Source organism: Colias croceus, chromosome 22, assembly GCF_905220415.1.
Source record: "Colias croceus chromosome 22, ilColCroc2.1".
Lineage (NCBI taxonomy): Eukaryota > Metazoa > Arthropoda > Insecta > Lepidoptera > Pieridae > Colias > Colias croceus.
The window spans coordinates 530846-554493 of NC_059558.1; the positions used below are offsets into that span (position 1 = coordinate 530846).

General features: G+C 32.3%; 1 protein-coding gene across 1 annotated transcript in view; it reads left to right on the forward strand.

Annotated features, from left to right (window-relative positions):
- Nucleotides 1-352: 352 nt before the first annotated feature.
- Nucleotides 353-23648, forward strand: part of LOC123701807 (E3 ubiquitin-protein ligase MYLIP) — a 28880-nt gene continuing 5584 nt past the window's right edge. Inside the window, exons 1-2 of the mRNA XM_045649368.1 lie at nt 353-690; nt 22605-23359. Of these exons, the coding sequence (XP_045505324.1) occupies nt 607-690; nt 22605-23359 (839 nt within the window). The 5' untranslated portion in view covers nt 353-606. The remainder of the gene's footprint in view (nt 691-22604; nt 23360-23648) is intronic.

Genomic DNA, 23648 nt, shown 5'->3' on the forward strand with positions numbered 1-23648 from the left:
TTCAATTCATGCATAAGATATTATAGAAATAATTACCTACCTACTATCTCCTTCCAATCATAACAACTTTCCTTTTCATATCAAAAACAACGATTCAAATTCATGACATACCTAGTGGGGATCGTCACTGATTTTGCATCTCTGTCTATTCACCTAAAGTACGTGAAAGAAAAGATGGATTATACTTAAAAAAATATTCTATTTACGACTATGTATTTTAGTGTAACGTTCATTGAACTTTGTAGATTACGAAGCGAATGTGCCGTTACTATTAGAGCAGCGATGTACGTTACGTGCATCATATGTTCGCACAACGTTTCACACGGCCGGCGTTCTATTCTCGGTCGTTTTGCGTCACGTCACAGTTTCTTTATCATTTCGGTGGCAAACTTAACGTAGTATGGCCGTCGTCTGGAAGTATTCACAGTTTTACTTCCACAAAGAATACGCGATAAACATTGCACAGAGCGAATTGAGAAAGACTTTTTTAAATAAATTCTTTACGCGTGTGAGATAAACAGTAAAAGAAGTGTTTATTTAGTTGATACTAGATTACGTTCGACCTATTTTTCGTTTTCGGTTTTCACCAAGATTTTAAATATCAAAATGTGGTTAGTTAGCCAACCAAATTCTGTGATTCTGGAAGTTAAGGTGGATAACAATGCCATCGGACAGCAGCTGTTGGAAAGGGTGAGTTATCTTCTATTTAATAATAATATAATCCAATTACATTTGTACTTATTGTATTATGAATGATATTTACATAATTAATAATTATTAATTACTGGCAATAATATATTATACCATAATAGCCTATAAAAACTCGTGCCACACATTAAAAAATACACCACGATTAACTATGGATTGAGTATTCAGGTTGCAGCTGGATTAATAAATATTATTTTTATCATTTAATAAATACAATAAGATTGTTAATATGTATTTATGAAAACCGGCATTTCAGTAAATCTTTTTAATTAAACGATAAGTTACAAATAGAAACCGTAACTAGTGATTGTAACGTTTACCTTGTGGACTTTGGACTCGGCATTGTTAACGTTTACCTTCACTGTTACGAGACGAAATACTTGAAAATTTTCATTTTATCGATGCAATAATACACCAATTGAAGCGATATAGTAGATAAGTACAAACTTATTATATATATATTTTTTGTGTTATAATCTTCAAATGGACACAATTATCAAAAAAACAACGGATATCTAGGTACCTACTTATCTACATATTAAATCCATATACAAAATTCTTAGACAAAATTGTATCAATACGAAAAACATTCTTATTAGTTTTACATCAAGTCTCATTTTACTTTACAATCTACAATTTAATATAATTATTCCATTAAATCTAAGACTAGCTAAAACTGTTTAACCTGTTGCTAATCCGGAAGTTCTAAACGTGGCTATACAAATAGGTATAATGCAATCAAATTATTTAACATCGGTTTCGATAACTAATTGTTTTCATAATCTACCTAGGTATATTATGAACAACTTTCTTTTACTTTCGACGCCAAAATGCTTTAAATATTATTTCGATTCGAAGTAGGTACCTACCTATATGCGACTTGGCAAGTCTCCAATGCAATATAAAACGAATCGGGGACATAGAATTTTAAGTGTATAATCTTCTATAATCTATTTTTATGATTGTGTCCTTATTTCCATATCTCTTTATCTAAATAATTATAACACAGGTCCGTAAAGCATTACGGAAGACTAAAACGTTTAACGTTTGAATAGACGCAAAATCTAGTGACTAGGTATTTTATGAAGGAAATTATCGTAAAAGGAAACTAGCTTTTGCTGTAATTAGGTAGGTATAATCTGAGTCACGATGAATATAGGTACCTAGATACATAAAGTCTATGTAGATATTCCTCTATATAGGTAGGTAACTTACGCTTCAGTTGCATAATATTTAAGATCCGTTACATTGTATGTGTGAATGTGTGACCTATACTTACTTACACATTGTAAGCTGTAGTTATAATTTCATACGATATGCCATTGAGGTTTGTTAACGGTGCACCCAGGCCCCGAGCCCCGACGCTCCTTTGTTTATTTATACCTAATTTGGTACACAGCTTGTGTTTACATAGCGATGACTTAGCATCGATATCATTGATTAAATCATTTTAAATTGCCTTATTTTACAAAATTAGAACGCGCGCAATGTTTTTTTTTAATAAAAAAACACTGGCCACAGATAATTGCAACCAAATTAGGACGAAGCCGTGAACAGGCAGCCTTATGTTGTACATGCACGGTGCAGCGTTTACTTGAAATTAGAATAAAGAACACGGCGAGATAATGATCGTTCCGATCACGCTTGGCTCACGTGCGCACCGCGTGGCGGGCTGCGGGCTCAGCTGCGTGGACTTTGTACCCTTTACAATCACCGGTGACGCTAGGTTAGGAGTTGCAATGCTTGGCAACTATCTTTTGTAGTCTAGCTGATTCCCGCGGCTTTGTCTGTCCAAAATCACGTTATACAAAATAATGTAGGTATAAGAAGTCGTTTTTGTATGCTGAATAATAGAAAATGCAACAGTTATTGTACCTACGCTCAATACAATTTTGTTGCGACTTGCGATACGACTACCTACATACCTAGGTACTTAATACATTTAAAAACATATGAATAGTAGGAAGATACCTATTCTAGAAACTAACAGCTGATATTATAGAGAAAATAAATTAAGTACCTACCAGGTAGGTATGCAATTACAATTTAACTACAAGTAATTTTGAATTAATGCTATTCAAAACATATCCTACCAGCTACCTACCTAAATTAATGTAGGTAGGTATTTTATTCATTTTTATTTGAGTAACTACTTTTTAGTTTTCCGTAATAGCACAGAATACATAATAGTAGCTAAACGCTACAGAACGGACACTCTCCGCCTCCCGCCAAAATTAAACACTTACCTCACCTCGCACGATCAGACATAAAATGGTCCATATTTTTCTACAGGGACGATACGCAACGAAGATTGACAACATTAATCAAATTGACTTAAAGTAATTTTATTATTTTGGATTTGTGATTATCGTTTTTCGTAGAAAATGGTTAGATATTGTGCTGTTTACGGATGTATTTCATCAGAAAAACGCGAATTTTTTTTTACGATAGTCACAAATGTGCCAACCATAAAGCGTTAACATACACATTTGCAGTTTCTACAGTGCGACTGTCAAAATGATAATTTTGTATATGGAGTGTCCGGGGTGTGGTAATAGGTAAGTAAATCAAACTTCACTGCTACATCGAAATTATTATATTGAGTAAAAAAAAACGCTCAAATAATTCAAATATAATGAAATTATTATCTTATCACAAATCTGTTCGTTTACAGTCTGTGGGTCTATCGAGTCTGAGAGTTTAAAACATTACTAACGTACCTACAAACTACAAAATTCGCAAAACAACAGATTGGTATGAAAGAACGTTCTAAATTTGAAATAGATCACGGGCATACGTTTTAATAAAGTAAAATCTAGGCTACTTCAATTAGATTGGTCTGAATGCTGAATAATAATTGGGTATAGCTGTTTGAACTTTCAAATTGCTGTGGACTTTGTACCGTGGTCCGTGACGTCATAATTGCCCATCGCTTGAAGGATGGCAATATTTCACAATTGGTGTAAACTTTTTTGAGACACCAATTTGCGCGATGCTCATCAATCTCTTTTGATTAGCTGTTATTAACGGGGTGTTAACAATATGTTTTAAATTTTAATACTTGATTCAATACATCTTGCTTTGTAAATTTAACAAAAAGGTCGAAATTCGAAAATTTTACAAAAACGTTGCACATCACTTTGACTGTCAGATAGGTATAAATCTGAATAAATTTCAATCTAGGAGAAGCCAGGGCAAGTAACCAGCTTAATAACATAGGCATTCTATACATTACGTAATTATTCTAGGCCTTATACCTAGCTGTAGGTTTAAAACCTAAACTCTAAGTAACGAGATAAAAGTACATAGGGCTTCAAAATCCTATTAAACTAAATACCTAATAGACTCAGAACGTTTACCGTTTCATCTTATTTGTTTATGTAGCAATAAATTATACAGGTTTTATGAAAAAAAAAATCATGTTTTTATCGTCGTCTCAGCTAGCAACAGGATAATTCAATTAATGTTCTTAATTGTCAAAAGAATTAGATTAGATATTTAATTAAGAAGAAGTACCTAATATTCTGCATGTAGGTATCATATTATAGGTAATACATAAAATTGTTAGCATACTAATAGGTTATAGGTACTAGATGCGAATTTTAATAGACTAAAAGGATATTTACGTATTTACCTGAGGTAGTAGGTACCTACTAACTATTATATATTATTCTGTGCCTGAGTGTACGTAAACCTAAGTACCTATAAGTAGTAATTAGCATATGTATATTCTCTCAATTTAACTACACTTAAACGAAAGCGTGCTACCTATTTATAAAAACATTTAAAGTCCGGTTGACTACACTAAAAATAATCTATTTCTATCGACTAATAAAAATTGTAAAAAATTGCTCGTAGCTTCATAGATTATTCAAACAGTACTGTGGACTTTGGACAGGCTAGTCATTGTACCTTCACATTTACAAGCTCGTCATTGGTTATTTTAGAGCGCTGTGTCGTAATATTTTTTTAACAAATTTCTGTATGTACTTTGTACAATGTACATACAGTGTGATGTGTACACATTTCGACGGTTTATTTGCGTTACGATTCGATAAAAAAATAAAAAATATTTTAAGAGAAAAATATGTTTTGTTTCACACTTAAAATCTAGCTAAACATGGTGTCTAGAATAGTCTAGATTTTATTGTTGAAGATTTTGATATCGTCCTAATTTGAATGATCATTTCGAAAATACGACCCATATTTTCATTTAATAAAAATATGTAACGTATTTTATTCTATTTATCATAAAACATGAATATTTTTCGAAACAATCGAATCTAGTAACAATGTTCATTGTTTGTCAAATAGGTAGTTTATACAAGTGGCCGTTTGTATTGGACTTTGGACCGATGCGATGACAGCTCACGGCTGTGACGTAACAACGTGGTTAAACCGTGTAATATGAGAAAACTAGATTTTCTTTGAAATCGATTAGCTGTAAATAGAACAATAATGTAACATGTTTAACGTAAATGCAATGTTCATGTGAAATTTCATCAGAGTAGGTACTTTCTATCTGTAAAACTACTGAATTTCATAAAATATATTATAGGTATTAGGTATATGAGTTTTCATTTTTGCCATAAAATTATTAATAATTTACAGGAATTAACTTAAAGTACCTATTCTTGTGTATTTAGAGCGTAAGTAAGTAAGTAAGTAAGTAAGTAGTGTAAAGTGTACGTCATGTTAAAAAGTTCTACCCTATTCCGAACAAAGAAATCCAGTTTCATTCATGAATACACTATTTTTAAAACAATTCGGCGAATGTCAGAGGCGTTTCCTAGTATGTATTACTTATAAAGGATCCTTGCAGTCTGATTCAACAAAGGGCCTTCACGTTAAGGGTCAATTACCTCGAGTGATAATATTTGCCCTTAATGATACGACCTTTAAGCTGATAACATACATTGTTATTATTTCCCGTTGTAATGAAAATTAATTTTGCTTTATTAATTTGTGAATACAGAAATATGTCCTATTTAGACTGACTACTTTTGAAACTCAACATTTTGAGGGAATATTTAAATAACTAACTTGAATTAAGTGTTTAACATAATCGTTTATATAATTTAGTAAGTACCTATCTAAAGTTTTTATTCAATGAAGCAAAAACTACATAATTAATATTCATAAATCTGTTAAAATCTCATTATGACAATCACCTATCTAAGTGAGCATTAATCCTTATAAAATACATACTTACTAAATAGTCTTCTCTCTTTAATGTTTAAATTATAAAAATTAAAAAGATATATTGAAAAAGTTGCTTAACATTTTCCTTATTTTCATTTTTATCTTAGATACGAGTAATTTTTGACTAAGTATGTCGTACCATTTTTTTACTTAACAGAGAGGCAATCATCCATACTTATTATTTAGAAGGATTTTCAGCATCTATAGTTAATATCTATTTACGGGAGTACGTGACAAAGAGCACGGGTATCAAACCTTGGCTTACATTGCAACTATTTTCCTAGCAACCTTCGTATTATCTTAAAAGCAATTTCGAACCTACTTATTATATTTTCATAATGCGTTGCCACATTTCTTTGTTTTTAAATTATTTCATCACGATTACTAATGGTTCAAAATTAATAGATTCATTAGTTTTCCGGCCGCGGTTCGTGTTAAATATTACTCTTGATTTGTTTTTAGAACTCATTAATTCCAATTTTTATTGAGTTATTATACTTTATTACTAAGGGATCATTTTATTACTAAGGGATCATTGATGTCACAGATAAAATTATCCCAACTTAAAAATCATCGAGGAAAATAAAACAATACAAAACTAAGATAATATATGTTTAAAAACGACAATCGGTCACAGATAATTAATAAAAACAAAAGCGCAATCTCGTGAGATCGGAAGTGTATCACAATAATTATGTTAACATTGAACTGTGAGTTCACATGAGTGTACATGATAAGATACCACGGTTATATTGGTATTGGTCACAAAATATCACACAATGTACCTAATTGCTTTTAAAGGCGAAAATTTTAAATCAGCTCGTCAAAATATAAAGATGTGAATTAAATTTGAGAAATATAGACTATGTCGTCAAATTAACAATGATTTCTTCTTTTCGAAGCCTTGAGAAGCTAGAATTAAATCATGTTTAACAAAGAAAAGTTATAATCATTTCCTGGTTACCTTAATTAAATGCTTCATAATCCATACATTTCATTTTTTTCATAGTTTTCGTATTACATAATTCGTAACATTGTTTGCATTAAATAGGATGGATTATCCAAAAATTAAAAACCTAATATCAATTGGCGTTACTGCCAGTAACATAACATATTGTATATTAATTATCTCGCCTAGCAACTGATAAGGGGTGATAGGTACAGGGCGCAGCGGTCACGGGGAAGCCTTATCAAATTATCGGGCAAATTATTGAACAATTTCACACAAGCTAAGGATTGGAGCAGACATTTAATATTTGCGATTTGAGGGTAATTGCAGTAATAAATGATGTTTGTAATGTACCAAGTAATTTCGGTTTAAAATACTCTTTATTTTGACAAGAAATGGATCCAGAAGTTTTGTCTTTTCAACAAATTAATATGTGATGAATTGGATGACTTAGTTGTAATAATATAATGCAAAATTTGTTATTTTTATTATGAATGTGCATTTATAATATGCATACAGCTACTTGATACTTCATAAAACGTACGTTCACAGTCAGCTCATTTCGAAACAGCACAACAGTAAAAAGACACGTTTTAAACAATTTTCATCACTTAAACCGAATACAGTGATTAGTAATACAGCTTTGTTCGATATAATTGATAAGTATAGAAGATTTCATCGTAATGACGATAGTGTATCATGTGACGTCAAACCCGGATTCGACTGGACTTTGACTTATTATCCTTGTGATTATCTGATTAGTGGTTAATGACTTCTGAACAATGGAGCGGTTCTTGATTTGATAGTCACGTCAATGGAATATAAATTGTTTGGAAAGTGAAGCGAATAACAATCGGTTCACTTATGGGGCCCATGACCATTAGGCATTATATTTAAATTGACAACTGCTTAGTAATGCTAATTGCTAATATTGAGTTTAAAAGTTCTTTGGGTATAGAAACAAAAGAACGTCCATGTAAACTTGAAGTTATTATGCTGTGAGAATATTATATTACATACAAAAGATTATAAAAAGTTATTCATATAGCATTAGGTAGTTATAAAAATAGCGATGACAATAACGACAGATTAGTAGGTCGAGCAAAGGACATTACTTAAAAAATCACACTAATGTCATTCAACTCATTTAACAACAGATAAATATAAGCAGCTCAAATATTTATTTTACATGCCAGTTATCTTATGTTAGACTTATGATACAGATGTACCTATAAACGTTTTGTTAAATGTTTATACTCTTATGAACCAAAACCTGAGTTACGTATTAAAATTTTCCTATAAGTAAGACTTTCTATCTACCATCATTCAAAGTTTGTATCAATCAAAAAAGAAGTGAATTAAAGCAAATTAAAAGCTTGTAAAGAAAAATGTATTCCATTTCAATTAAGACATAATAGTACACGACAAAAAGTAGATGATCAACTACAAGTTCTGCGGTGTTCCTTAGCTGATGTCTAATAGCCAATTAAACCTTAGATGGGAAACAGTTAGTCCACCAGTACACTTATCAAGGCGTAATGGGATCAGAATTATAATATAACATCAATTTGCTTACCATGACCGTTTTAAACTTGTTCAGAATTCTGTAGTTTGTATTCCAAGGCAAACCCTTTTGAATCTTGAATCTGGGTTATATCAGTAAGATTTTTAGTCAACAGATATCGAATAAGATATTTTAGACATCTTCAAGGTTGATTTTTCCTTGACACAATATTGTTTAAACAAAATACTTTTTACTTAGATATCAAAAATAAAACTTGTTATTTCACCAATCAATAATTTCGATCGTGCTTATAGAGGTACAGAAATATCAACATTAAAATCTTTATAAATCATAGAACAGTCATTTACAGATATAATTAAAGGAACAGGGCTAACAACGTTACCTTGGGGTATGCCTGCACTACGCTGCATCGGTCACGTATGCCAGCCCCCACTACACCTACGCTCTACACATAGAGAATTATTGTGCAGTGTTTTCTTTTTTGGTTCTGTCAAAAGCTTTCGACAGAGATGTACCTATTAGTATATAAATAAATATAATTTGAATTTATTAAACGTGTTACATACTGCGTAGTATAAGCAGTTTAAACAATGGATATGAATACAATTGTTTTATTTGCGATTAATTAAATTATGCAGATTAATTATTTCGGTAATTTAATCGATTAGTCATCATCAAGTCTATAATTTCAAACGTATGAAAAATTTAAAGCAAGAAAAAAATACTGATAGAAAAACTATAATTAACGAGACGTTTCACGTTAGTTAATATTAGCTGACGTCTTAATTTCTCGCTCAAGAATGGAAGAAAGCAAAAAATGAATTAATGTAAAAACATTTATTCAATATTGAACTAAGCGTTAAAGTATTTAAGCAAATAGCTTTTTATGGATGTATGATTAATTATTATTATGGACATATTTTTTTGAAGTAGGTATCACATTATGTAATTCTACATTAATTTTAAGGATCCTCCCTTTATAATATTTTCACTGTCAACTGTCAAGGCTTCTTCCTTATTCTTATAAGATATTTGCTGAATTTCGGATCTATTTATTTCAGAATAGCTAAGCTCCAAGAATGGTTTTAATTCTTGGATAACATCCAATTTTCGTAAGTCAATGACCAAATCCGTAAGTTTGGTATTATTAGTTTCATACCATGGCCAAATATTATCTGTTTGGCTGCTAATGATATAAATACACACACAATACACATAATAACGTCATTTGACGTGGGTACTGACAGGATTGCCAGTAAAAACGAAATTGAGTCACATTTAAAAGATCGGTCGACTTTTACGGAATCTATTAATATTTTAAAATTAATGCCAAATGCTTTTAAATAATCTGAGTTTTCCCAATCTAATCTCCAGATGTATAAGAAGTAATATTAACGTTCAGTAATAAATACCTTAAATATTATTCACGGACAGTTTTTTCCAATTGTAGTCCAAAAATTAAACACAGAACAGTATGATACTGTACAAATTATAAAACCGCTGCGGCCGCGGCGCGGGCGGGATGAATAATTCCATTTTAACAAACGTGTTTTTCTAAATATACATCCAGTTGTTGAAACTTCGATTGATTCTAAAGGTCACGCAAGTGTTGAAAGGAATTAAATAGATATTGGAGTTAAACCTACAGTTATGGTTATTATCTTAATAAATAAAGATAATAGTGGAGGCTGGGCCTGTATAGAGAACCTGTATAACGAGTCATTGGGCTTCCTCTTTATGTGTACTAATATTCATAAGTAAACCATTAAGAATTCTACTTTCTTAATACATTGATATTTAGAAGCTTGAGCATGTTAATATTCGATAAGTAAGAAATTGTAAACTAGGAAGATAATTTAATATCCCGTTGGTCAAGTATTTTGTTATCCATATGTGAAATAATATACGAGATACATAAATCAATCAGGTTAATAGACACGGATGCTAAACGGCAAAAGCGTGACGGTATCAGATGGGGTACTTTAGAAAGCCTAGTCAAACCAAGTGCTTGTTGAGTGAGCAGACATCTACCATTATATGAATGATTACAATACAATATGTTTCTTTTGTCTGCTAACTAATAAACTAAACAGGAAATAGGATTAATTATGCATGTAAAATCTCCTAAACGTTGTTTACAACCCAGTTTTTATATCCAATTCTTTAATTAAAAGGGTATTTAGCACGAAAAGTAAATTTTCCGTTTCCTGATATATATCAGAGCTATTGTTTTCATGTAACTGTTACATCGATGATTGTACGTGAGTCGTCAACGTGTTGTGAATTATGTGCATTTCAATAGTTTGGACTTTGTCCCCCAATTCGGGTTCACACTTGATTGTGTTGTTGTGATCGGTCTTGAATCTTGATCTTGCTTTGACCGCTGGACGAATGTTAGTGACTTGTTTAACGAAACGAAAATTTTGGTTACTGGTACCTGGGTTTTACCATAAATACAGGACGTACATTTTGATTTGACTACAAGGTCTCTTCTTCATTTATACAAACCAATACCTGAGTTTTTGAAACTTTATCCGTTTTATCCTGGGATCAAATGCCTAAATATACCTTTGTGAGAACGGGTTACACATCGATAATTTATCTACCTGGGCTTACAGAGATAAATAATATAAAGGTGCATTTTTACCAAACACAAATGGTATGAAACAACGGGGGCAAGGTTAGTTTTTTGGATGCGCTTTATAAAAAACAAAAGTACTTAACCTACTTATATAAACATTACTTTCGATTCAATTTATGAGATAAAATGCAATTGGGTTATCAAATAAAAAATCAAGTTTGTGGCATCAGTAAAACCTGAGGTAAAAAATATTTCAATGTTTCTGAATTTAGCAAGAACTTGACTTTAAAATAATATGTAATGTAATTTTTATTGTGGACACGTATATGCTTCTACATAGCTTCTAATTACTAATCCTTAGAGAGATAAGTGTGTGATGATGTCATAGTGTTCTTTGTTTTTATTAAATTGTCTTATTATTAATTGATATAATTATAATTTATGAACTTTTCTATAGGAGCGAAGAAATCGTAATGGCACCACTTAGAACTTCAGTTCTGACTTCAAAATTCAAAATTTTAATTTTTAAAAAGTCTCATTTTATACTTACACCATTTTGTTACGTGATTAGCCAGTTATTTTCTCTTTTTCTACTATCTAAATTCAATAGATATAGTACAGAGCTCAGTACATGATGTAATTATTCTTATAGATGTACTAAACTTAGGCGGCCATTACCCTTACAGTACACAAAGGATCTCTTACGTCATCGGCCATCGCGCTTTACAGGAGTAAAACAAAAACTAACGGACGTTTGTAATTATTATAATGCGTAAAACAATGTTTTGGTTGTTTTATCAGAGGTAAACGAGTACACCCGTTATTTATCGTGTATGTAATTATACCATGACCTATCTCTTGTTGTTTATGTTTAAAGGTGTCAAATGCATCGGTATTGAGTGTCGTTTCGCATATTTCTGCCTGCAGTTCATTCAGATTTATAATTATTAGTTCCCTATTGGTTGGTCTATCTGTGATTCTGTGACTTCATGTTGTTTCAATTTAAAGTTTGTTGGGTTGCTTTCATACCGTCCTAATTTATAAGTCTACTAGCTTTCCGCCTGGGCCCGCGTCTTCGCCCGCATTTCCAAAGAAAAACCCACTTACTTACGCATTTAGTAGGATTTTTAATTAATAAAGATTATGTATGCTTATTGCTTAGTATGGGAAAGAGAATTAAATTACTAGGTTTACATTCCTACAGGTACAGATTATTAAATAGTTAGGTACTACAGGGGCCACAGGGTAAATGATAATCGCACATTTATTTGCGAGGTTGGGCGCCGCCGCGGCCGCGCGTTCGTTTACAGTCAAGTATAAATACATTATGCATTCAATGCAAATTGTTTTCAAAGTATTGCAGACTGCAGTAGGTAATAAAATATAAAGTTTATTTAATAAAGACGACCTTAGACTGCCATGAATGTATAAACAAATATATAATGCGCATATAGCCGGCCGGTTTTCGCGCGTAAATATCGTCCGCCATCTTGTATGTAGTACCAATGTTCCGCTAACAGCAGAACAAACTAGCCACTACTAAATAAAATTCTTCAGATAAAATAAAGATATGCCATTTAAAACTTTATGCGTATTTCGATACTAAAATATTTTTTATCTTGACATTTGTTAAGGAAATACATAATATTTTTATTGAAGCAACAGATTTTATTACACAAAATAACAAAAGAAGTTATGACTTGGAAACAGATTTATCAACAAAATCATTTTAAATGAGTGCAAAATGATTGATAAGGGTCTTGTCCTGAAAAAATAAGACGTGACGTCACAGATAAAGAGATTCCAAATTTAAATCTCTCAACACAGATAAAATATATGCGATAAATAGATTTGTAACGTCAATAATTAAAATGAATAATCGAACGGAATAAGCAAGTTTATAGCTGCACTAATCGTTATTACAATATTGCCTACGCGGTAGTTGCAAAATAAAATATAATAATTAATTTATAATTCGCATTAAACGTGATAGTTCTAAATCTGGTGGTATGCTAATGTGTAGTTATCTTTGTGAATAGACAATCAGTTATGGGGCGTGTTTATCATTTGTTTCAAGAGGTAAGTGACTTTCATGCAATCTGTGATAATACGAAACGTATGTTGTACTTATTTTTTTTAACACGCTGTATTTATTAGCTTCACCTGTATATTTGTATCTAAATGACACCTTTAGACTCGATTTTGACCCAATTTTAAAGGATCAAACTTTATACATTTTTCAAAGATCGAAGACATAAAAAAAAATCATGTGTTTATTTTGTTAAAGCGTGTTTTTTTTAAAACTTTTATTCCTTACATACAAATAGTTTGTAAGGAAATGTGAATCGTGCTGCGACTAGCGATGAACTCTAGCGCTACTTGCGAAGTCTTGTATTAGGAACTTCCGCTGTGAATATAAAATTTGCCAATTATATAGGAAATAACTGTTCAATTTCGTTGCTTTTAAATAGACGTATAATATGAATTGTGTTGAATAAATACGAAGGAAAAAATATTAACAGCTAATTTAAGTTAAGTTGGGAAGAAAAATAGTTCGATTTCAAGTTATTGAATTTCCAATGGGTAGGTTCTAGGTAGTTAGGTACTATAGGATACTAGAACCATTCGTAAAACCTGTTTCGAGATCTAGTCATTCTCTTTGTATATGTAGTAAAATAGGACTAAAGTTCTAAATAGCTGAATAATCAAGATACAATGAATGTTATTGAAATAATTGTTTTTTTTTGTTTTGTGTGTGTATTTTTTGTATGTTTTTATTAGTCTGTTATTTATGATCAATGTTATTAATAAATCCGATAAAGTATATTTTGTTTATTAGATGTTTTCTCGAGAAAGATGAAATGTCCAAAAATTAGGTAATTTATATGATAAACAACATGTTTATTGTCCATTGTAACTGATACAATGCTAAAAATATATTATCATTATTTATCGTGCACTCTGACCTTACAAAAATTCCTGTTTGTTTTATAAACAAGGTTTCCTTTGTTCTAAATTGCATTTACGGTAACTTAAATGTTATCAAACGAATATACTTTGCGAATATATAAGAATTATTATTCTATCAACAACGAGAAAATTTAAAACATTTATTTTACAAAAATAAAATTGTGGTAAAAAATAATATCTCAGATAATGTTTAATATTATAAATACATACTACCTACTACGAGCTACATATTTAAATTAGAATCCGCGGTTAGTAACAGCACAGATACCTAATATAAATACTATTCTAGGTATGTATTAACAGATAATACATACCTAGAATAGTATTAGCACAGACTAATAATAATATACTTATTAGTTTCGCATTGTGTTATCTTTGTGAAGTGTTTGTGAAGTACGAAAGTACAAGTTTTTTGTAAGGATTTTTAAGCAAGAGCTTCATAATATTTTTTATTAATATTTACGGATACATATTCATCCGAAAGTGCGTTCACCTCCCTAGATAAGTGACCTTTATATAAACAGCGCGAAAATGAACCTTATTACTAAGGTCACACGGCGGTGACGCCCACGACTTTTCTAATGATGCTAAAAGCAACTCTAATTCAAACGAATATAGTACAATTTTCTATATCGCGAAATGTACAAAAATAAATACTACAGACGTGATGCGTGTTTAAAAATCTATCAAATACTATATTATCTATATAATGAGCTAATTCGAAAAATAACCAAAGATATAATGTTGGTATGTGTATTACAATGTAATAACTTCACCTTCGAAGTTAATGCTTTAAATCAACACATTATTCGTAATTATAAACATTACATTATTAGGTGATGATGTTAATAGATAAATACATAATCGAAATATGTATGTACTTAGGTAGGTAGTTGTAAATATTTAAACTTATGAGTACTTACTGAAAGTTTTATTCACAAACAACTTTCCGAACGAGAGATATCGATATTCCACGATATTTTAAATTTCATTTTTAACTCGATGAAGTTATCTGCAATTGTTTTATTAATAAATTGTTGAATAAAATTTCCCTTCGACAAGTTTCTGAATCACCCTACTGGATCTGTTGTGATTCATTGTTTAATACTCCCATGTGGGATACCTAAGTACTTCGATCCAGATTATTACAATAGGTCCATTATATTATAACTGACTAAATGGGTTGGCGAACTCGTTCTTGTATAGGGGCGATGTTATTATATTATTATGAATGTTCAAGGAATTAGTACTTTAGGGTTCATACTTCGTGGATTGTACTTATTAATTTGATTTCTCAATGCTTGATTTGAATGTCAATTGTTAAAGCTGGGTATAATTTTTTTTATTTCGACACGGCCATGAGATGTCACTCAATTTGTTACTATTGTAAAAATAATAATAGGTTTTACAGCAGTCGTGTCTTTAGTTTTTGCATTAGTTAGCTAATTTGAAATGCCTTGTATGTTTTGGTACCTATGCATTATGCACAACACATGTGTTCGACGACGCCAAGAAAGCTTTATATTTGGCATCGATGTCAGCGGAACAATCAGCTGGGTTGCATGCAGTCCATCGATGAATCGGGCGACTGGTCGAGCGACTGATCGACCGACTAGTTGGGTTTAGTTCACGCGATGGCCGCGTGGGCCCCGCGTGCACAGGTGTGCGAGAGAGATGCGGCTATACGTTAGATAAGGACACAAAGAAAACATGGACGCTTTGTCCACGGATTTATGTTTTTTAAGGTTATGTTGTTCTATTTTGATACGGTTCGTTACGTGTGTGCTTTCACTGTTTTTGTGAAAATTATGTTATATCCTTTTGTTGATGGTTTTTGAGCTTTCTCCTTGAAAATCACATTAGACAAGATTGCATTCAATCATAATGCAATCAGAAATGCATTAGTTCATAGATATTTGCAACAAAAAGGGTATTACTTAGAAATCATAGGGAAAATTATTAGTCTATCATGATTGCTACTACTACTAAATTTTGCTTTTCCTTGTAGGTAGGTATTAACTATTTTTTCCGTAAAATAATTTCGCGTGTCAATAATGAACACATAGGTATTTTCCTCCTTCGAACTCCTAAACTGCCTCATGTTTGTTTTCTGAAATCTGAATATTTTCAATAGATAGGTAATGGAACTTCTTATTTTTAATTTGTATTTGTAATATTATTAGATTCTTAACAGATGCAAATTGACTGTCATATAAATCTACACAGATTTTGTCAATGACGTTAAAAAAACAATAGAATTAAGTAACAACTAACACACTATTGTCTTTTATCATATCAACCTAATTTTCTCGTAGACATAGGCTTTCCCTAAAGAAGTTATCTTGAATTTTCAATCCGTCATGTAGAAAACCTTTGTCTTAAGTAGGTACATCGACATCAATTTTATTGAAATAATAATATTATAGGTGTTATTATGTAGGAGAGATGTAATACGAGTAAGGATGGTAGTTTAAACTTTGTCCGGACGACACAATTGAATAACCAGTTTGGTTGGCAAACTTTTTAATATTCTGTTCACAAATCTCTCCGAACCAAAGTCTAGCTTACTTGGAAGTTGGAACTTTGATGTGTAGGTATTACACTGTTTTATTTTTCGAATTTATATAAAACTAGTTTAGCCTTCGCCAGCTTTGTCTAAAACCTAATAAATTATATCGCACCTTCGGTAGAACAAGGGCATAATTGTCAAAAATTGCCAAAATGACTTAAATATGCAGAAATGCTTTAAAAAGGCCCTTTCAACTGGAGGGACAAAGACATTCGTTTAATTCCTACAAAAAACAGCCAGATTGAAATAGTGGCGTTGTCATTTTGGCGCTATTTTGTTTCTCTCTTGGCGAGACAAAGTCTCATTGGTTAGTTGTGCCATCGGCCGCGGCGGGGACTGAGCTAGCTGTCACTTGGAGCGCTAACGTCGTTTATGTAAATATGCCCTATAATGTTTTTGATTTCTGGAACGACAAGGCCATATCTGTCACACTTATGCCTAGTTTACGATTTAAAAATTGGGAGGACAAAGTCGTTCAGACAATTGTGCCCTTGTCTGTCCAAGATTTGTTATACTCCATGGTCTTAAAAGTAACATTTTATTCCGATAATTGCTGTAGAGAGCAAAAAAAACAAGTTAGTTTTTTAGAAATTTAAACGATAGGACTGCCAATCAAAATACAACAAACACCCACAAATCTATCCTCAAAAACTTTCGAGTTTACATAATAAATAATAATATTAGTAAGATATTTATTCGTAAATAATTATTTTTCTTTTTCAAATTTGTTTTTGGAATGTATTATTTTGCTGTGAACACATTGCCTATAAAATCGATCATACATAAATTATTAGGGGACCCAGCATAAAGCCGATGCCGTCCATTCTGGAATGTAAAACGTGCAAAAAAAGCTGGCCCAATATCAATATGCACTCCGGCAGAATACATAAGCCTTATAAAAAATGCCTCGAAAAAGGAGGAATTATTTAATGTCAAGGAATTGAATTATGATTCTTTCTTGTTCTGTTATCTTAATATAATATTATTCCAATTTTTAAAGCGATTCCAAAGAATTTTGCTAGGAAACATAATAGTTTCAGATTGTTGAAGATGTGTAATGGCTGATTAGTAAGTTTTGATCTCTATTTTTGTGATAAAGTACTGCGGCTTTCTAAAGTGTTTAAGAAAATAAAACATTTATACAAAAAAACACGTTATTATCATTCCAAAATTATTAACTTAAAGCTTTAGATATGGCCATATTTACAAATTAATTTTCTTGTTGGTGGAACAAGGGCACAAATGTACACCTACTTAAGAAAAAAATATTATTAAAAAAAAACTAGCAGTTTTTAATATTTGTAAACGATACACCTAAAAGAATATAGTATATAGTTTATGTCATACAAAGCAGAACAACCATAAAAAAATTATTATCATAGCTAGACCACATTAAGTACTACAAATATCTTAAAATGGCTCTCCTGTAAAATTGCAAAAACTGTAGTTGTGCCCTTGTTCTACCGAAGGTGCGATATACTAAAACGTTACTCTTGAATCACTCTATCTGTTAAAAAAAGGCATCAAAATCCGTTGCGTAGTTTTAAAGATTTAAAGTATACATAGGGACATAGGGACAGAGAAAGCGACTTTGTTTTATTCTAGGTATGTAGTAAATTTGCAAAATAATTGTGCAAAAATGTGGAACCTTGAATACTGATAAAAGTTTGAAGTATGCTTTGTAATAATTTGCGTTTAGACGTGATCTCAAAACCGGTTCAGTTTTTAATTTTTAGGATGTTTTCCGGGCGCGGCACTAGCTAAGCAACAGTTGAGATAGTTGATAAAGTCATTTTAAAAGGTTGCAAAAAAATTTAACTAAACAAGTAACTTCAATTAAAATTTTACGTTTATTTCCTGTGATAGTGAAATATCTATAGAAATTATTTCGAAACTGAACATACATAACTTACCATAGGTACCTTTTTTGAATACAAGGGATACACTTCTCGTTGAAGAACCATATTCTGTGTGATAATATCCTAGATACATTATGGGATGTTATCACAAAAAATAACCATAAATTAACATCAATATTTAAAACGACTCGACGCCATCCTTCACATCTGGCATTAAAATTTTACGTAACTTGTCTGGTTGTGGCGGGGCCTCCGGTCAAAATTTCTCCTCACGATGTTTTTAAATTTAATAACGGTTATAACCTTTGAAGTTTGAACGATTACAATCTCGCCTAATAAGTATAAATTATCCTGGATCAAAATATGTTTAGAATAATTAGCAGGCAACACCGCGAAACCTGATTAGCAAGATCTCAAAATATTTCGAATTTACGTGGAAGAACTTATTTAAAATGCATTGTGAAGATCATTTTAGGAAATATAGATGATTTTAGCACTTTGCACGAATTTAGTGAACTGTTACAAATTTAATTTTGCATCTGTTTTGTAGTTTGTGTATGTCCGTATTGTGCCACAGTATCCGTTGCAATTTGTTCCGCTTTTGTCAAAGTCGCATAGATTTGCTATCAATGCCAAAGTTTTATAGTTTCCGGTTCAGTAATTGTCAATACACTAGGTCTGAACATGACATCCGTTGTTTTAGACAATCGGGAATGTGGTAATTTATCGATATTATTGATTTTTAATCAAGAAAGGAAGCAAAATTAAAATCACCTAAACTTTTATGCAGACAGTATAACGAAACAGTTTAAATCTATGCTAATACATATTAAAAAGCTGAAGAGATGGTTTGTTTGAACGCGCTAATCTCAGGAACTACTAGTCCGATTTGAAAAATTCTTTCGGTGTTAGATAGCCCATTTATCGAGGAAGGCTATAGGCTATAATTATATCATCACGTTAAGACCAACAGGAGCGGAGCCACGCGGGTATAACCGCGAGGCAAAGCTCTTAAATAATTGCCATAAAACAAATGATCTTGAATTTTCTCTTTTAAACTGTTCGGTGAAGAAGCTACTTCAATTATCCTTATTATTGAATAATTCCTGGTACATCATAACTGTAGATAATTATAACGAAAAAACTTAACGAATAAGGAGAAGCAATTTGATGATTTCCCAAAACCTGATCACTGAAATTGCTACAAGTTTTTTCCACTTTGGGACTTGGGAAAATTCTCGAGTACGAACGAGTTCTGAGTAAAATGCTGTAGACTGTAGAGATATTTTACTTTTTACGTATTATCATATTATGTATGATTGTAAAAAATTGCAAGTAATTTGTCGAGTGTAATTTCTTTCAACGTCTTAAAATATGAGAAAATTTAAAATTTATTTTATTCTGCGTTGAATAAATTATCAGTACTTAAATTTTTGACGCTTCAAAATTAAGTAAGATTAAGAGCATCTGCAATAAGGAATTTTCACACCAGGACGCGGTCGTTGACCCCTTAATAAGTAGGCTACCCTCAATATATTTACTTGCAGTTGCATGTGCGGCTATAACCTTATTTTATATCGTGCTAAAGTACGAAAATAGTACTAAAAGGCTGTTTATTTTAAGATACGGTTTGTTTAATCTAGCATGTCATAAAGTGGATTTTTTTATGATAGCGATTAAGAATCTTGAACAAATATCGTAATCCAGCTCGAAGGATCATTTTAGTACTATAATGTACAATACGTGGATAATGGCTTAATAATTTTGAATTCTTAATAAGTTGAAGTTTATCACGTTTATTCTGTTGTTTTTATAACATGCGGACGGGGAAAAAAATTCGATCGTGTACACGAATTTGTTTCAGTAGATACTTGGAATAAGTTGCAATCTCGAATTCTGTATTGAAATTGAACAGTACACAATTTTCTTACTTCTTAAAATAATTAATTATCATTCTTTAAATTTGCCATGCATTTAGGAATTTCCTCGAATTTCATGAAGCGATAAAAAACTACATATTAAGCTTAAAGGCAGACAGACGTAATATCCGTTGATAGTAATTTATATTGACATTTCAAATGTTAAATAGGAAGAAATAACGTTAGACGATCACGAGATGGCGTCGTGGGGTGCGCGTGCGCACCTTGTAGCTGTGCAAGTGATTGAATGCATCATGAACTATAATTACTGTGCTATTGTGCAATCTAGTTACTTTATAATGAGGTTGAATATAAATAGTTTTTTTTTGTGGATTTTTGTGTGATACAAATTCCCTATTTGTACCTTTAGTTTTCATATATTTAAGACTAGCGGCGCTCCGCCGTTTCACCCGCGTGGCTCCGCTTCGGTTGGTCTTAGCGTGGTGATATATAGCCTAAAGCCTTCCTCGATAAATGGGCTATCCAACACCGAAAGAATTTTTCAAATCGGACCAGTAGTTCTTGAGATTAGCTTAGATTAGCGCGTTCAAACAAACAAAATCTTCAGCTTTATAATGTAAGCATTGTTAAAATATGGCAAACTGACAGAAAAGTTATTTTCAAAAAAAATCCACGTATTCACAAGATTCTGAAAAACATTAAATTTTAATAATGATGAGCATGTTGCAACCTTTTAACTTTGTGAAATTATAATAGTAATTGCTTCATTTAGCTGGATATTAGAGTCATTAGCGTCATACACACGTAAATGATATTTAATTATATCGATGCAGCGGGAAATTGTTTTATATTTACACGTGCTCTTTGATGTTTCTAGCCGAAATTTGTTTATTTTTGGCGTGTTTGTTTAGAGTAAGGTGCCGCGGTATTGCAGTAGATTCTATTTACTAAAACGAATAGGCGCCTATATTGTTAATTTCATTAATTTTAATGTAACTGTGCTTTACCATAATGATTAAATTTACAATTACAATCATTAAAACATCAATAAGAATGTAAATCAAAATTAGATTTAATACAAAAATAATTTATGGCTTTGGTTTCTGTTCTCGATGTTAAATTTCCATCAAGTTACAAAATATTGTTTGCTGAAAATGACGCCATTTTACATTTACAAGCTGATAAACTTTTTCATATTATTTATATCGTTTATATTATAGATGTATCTGTATTGTTTTCAAGTGACCTAAGTTAATAACAACGCAATAGTCTCGTAACTCGATAGGAGCCATGCATGGCATTCATTGACTATCGGATCAAATTCTCTTTATAGTAAACATTTGTATAGTCTTATTATTTAGGTTCACACGTGTTGTAAACAAAGGATGAAGAGTGGAATTTTCTTAAATGGGGTTCTGTTACATTTCTACTAATAAAAAGTATATAGTTAATACAAGAAAGATTGATGAGAATATCATGTTTGTACTTGATATTAGAATAGCTTTCAGAATACAATTATTTTGTTAGTGTTAGTAGGTATATTACATATGCGCTATACATTATACCTACAACGTACCAATATATTGAATACAATAGTTAAATTTAAATGTGTTATTCAGTAAGGAAGCGTAGAAGGTATATTATTATGGAAACAGGGAAAACACGGTAAGCAATCGGAGTTTGTTCATAATATGCGCAGTCGGGTATTTGCAAGTACTGTGCTGTAAACAGGAACGCATAAATACATAAAACGTCATGAAATATATGTATAACTACGTCCTGTATTTATACAGGTATTAGTTTGTCTCTCTGTATGCACTTGCAATAACAATTACGTAATTGTTTTGTTCAATCAGTTCTAGAAAATGCAGTAAACATTATCCTAAGTATGTGAAAACACATGCAAATCAATATATACCTACGGGTGTGCGTGGTTAATCGAACTACGCAATTATTTGCGAAACAAAGAATAGTATGATACTTTTTGACCCTTGTTTTTTTGAATTAATGAGGAGATACAGATTGTAGCATAGGTTTGGCAGCGGTAGTTTATCATACTTTCTATTCCTGTATATGCATATTATGTAAACCTACAAAAACTACCTTTCACAACACGCATGTGGATTGTGGACGACTATTATTAATATCTCTAAACTGTTCTACTTCAAAGATAACTAAATCATTTCTGAGAAGACGTAAGCTATCATTGTAAGCCAAACTTGATTACAATGTAATTGGTTTAAAATTATACTTTTATTTTAAAACACAGACAAACTGTGATTTCATAGACTTGATAAAGCAAGCAAGAATATACGCTAGTGCATATTTACATAGAACTAATTATTCTTTTCTTTGTTCCAGGTATGCGAGAAGCTAGAAATCGGCGCAGAAGCTGATTACTTCGGTCTTCGCGTTTGCTCAGGCTCTGGACCGGGACGATGGCTGAACCTGCGCAACCCCCTGGACCCGCACCGCATCCCCGGGGGGCGCCTCGACTTGCGCGTCAAGTTCTGGGTCCCGCCCCACCTGCTGATCAACGAACAGACCCGCCACATCTTCTACCTGCACGCGAAATTGGACCTTATCGAAGGAAGATTGGTCGTCGCAGACCAAGAAGTGGCAAGGCGTCTGATCGCGTACATAGCTCAAGCGGAAACGGGAGACTGCGATCCGGACGCGCCCACACATGTGTACGAAGAATGCAATAGAATCGGCCCGCAAGGCGAGAAATCAGAAGACCACGTGGATAAAATTATCGAGTACCACTGCGAGATAGCCGGCATGCGGGCGTCTCAAGCGGAGTATCGGCTGTTGAAGGAAATATCGAAGCTGGAATCCTTCGGGGAGGAGCTATTCTTCTGCAAGCCAGTGACGGCGAGCAACAACGCGCACAATCTATACAGTCACCTGTTATACCACACGCAGCAAGAAGAGCCTCGTGCGCGTGATGAGCAGGAGATTGATGGAGGAGCGACAGTGGGCTGCCTGACCTCGGGGCAGAGCGCTACGGGTTGCGGCTGCCGGCTGAGCACGTGCGTGGGCGTCGGCCCCCACGGCATTGTGGTGTACCGCCCGGCGTGCAATGGAGAGCAGGACATCGGAGTTGAAAAGCAGAGGTGAGTTTCATGATTATTGTGTAGAAGTAAGATTATAAATAGTAGGATGTTAGGTTGGGTAGTTAGGTATTAAACAAGACATAGTTAAACTGATTATTTTCTAAAATGATGACAAGCTTATTAATCGATGTAGGAAACATTAAAAAATTTTTCAGAAAAATGAATATAGGTACAGAAAATAACGATAGCTCGACTAACTCGACCTTGACAACTTGACCGTGAATAAATACGCAAAATTTTCTAAACCTTAGGAAGTATATCTTTTAGTATTTTTATACTGCGTATATTT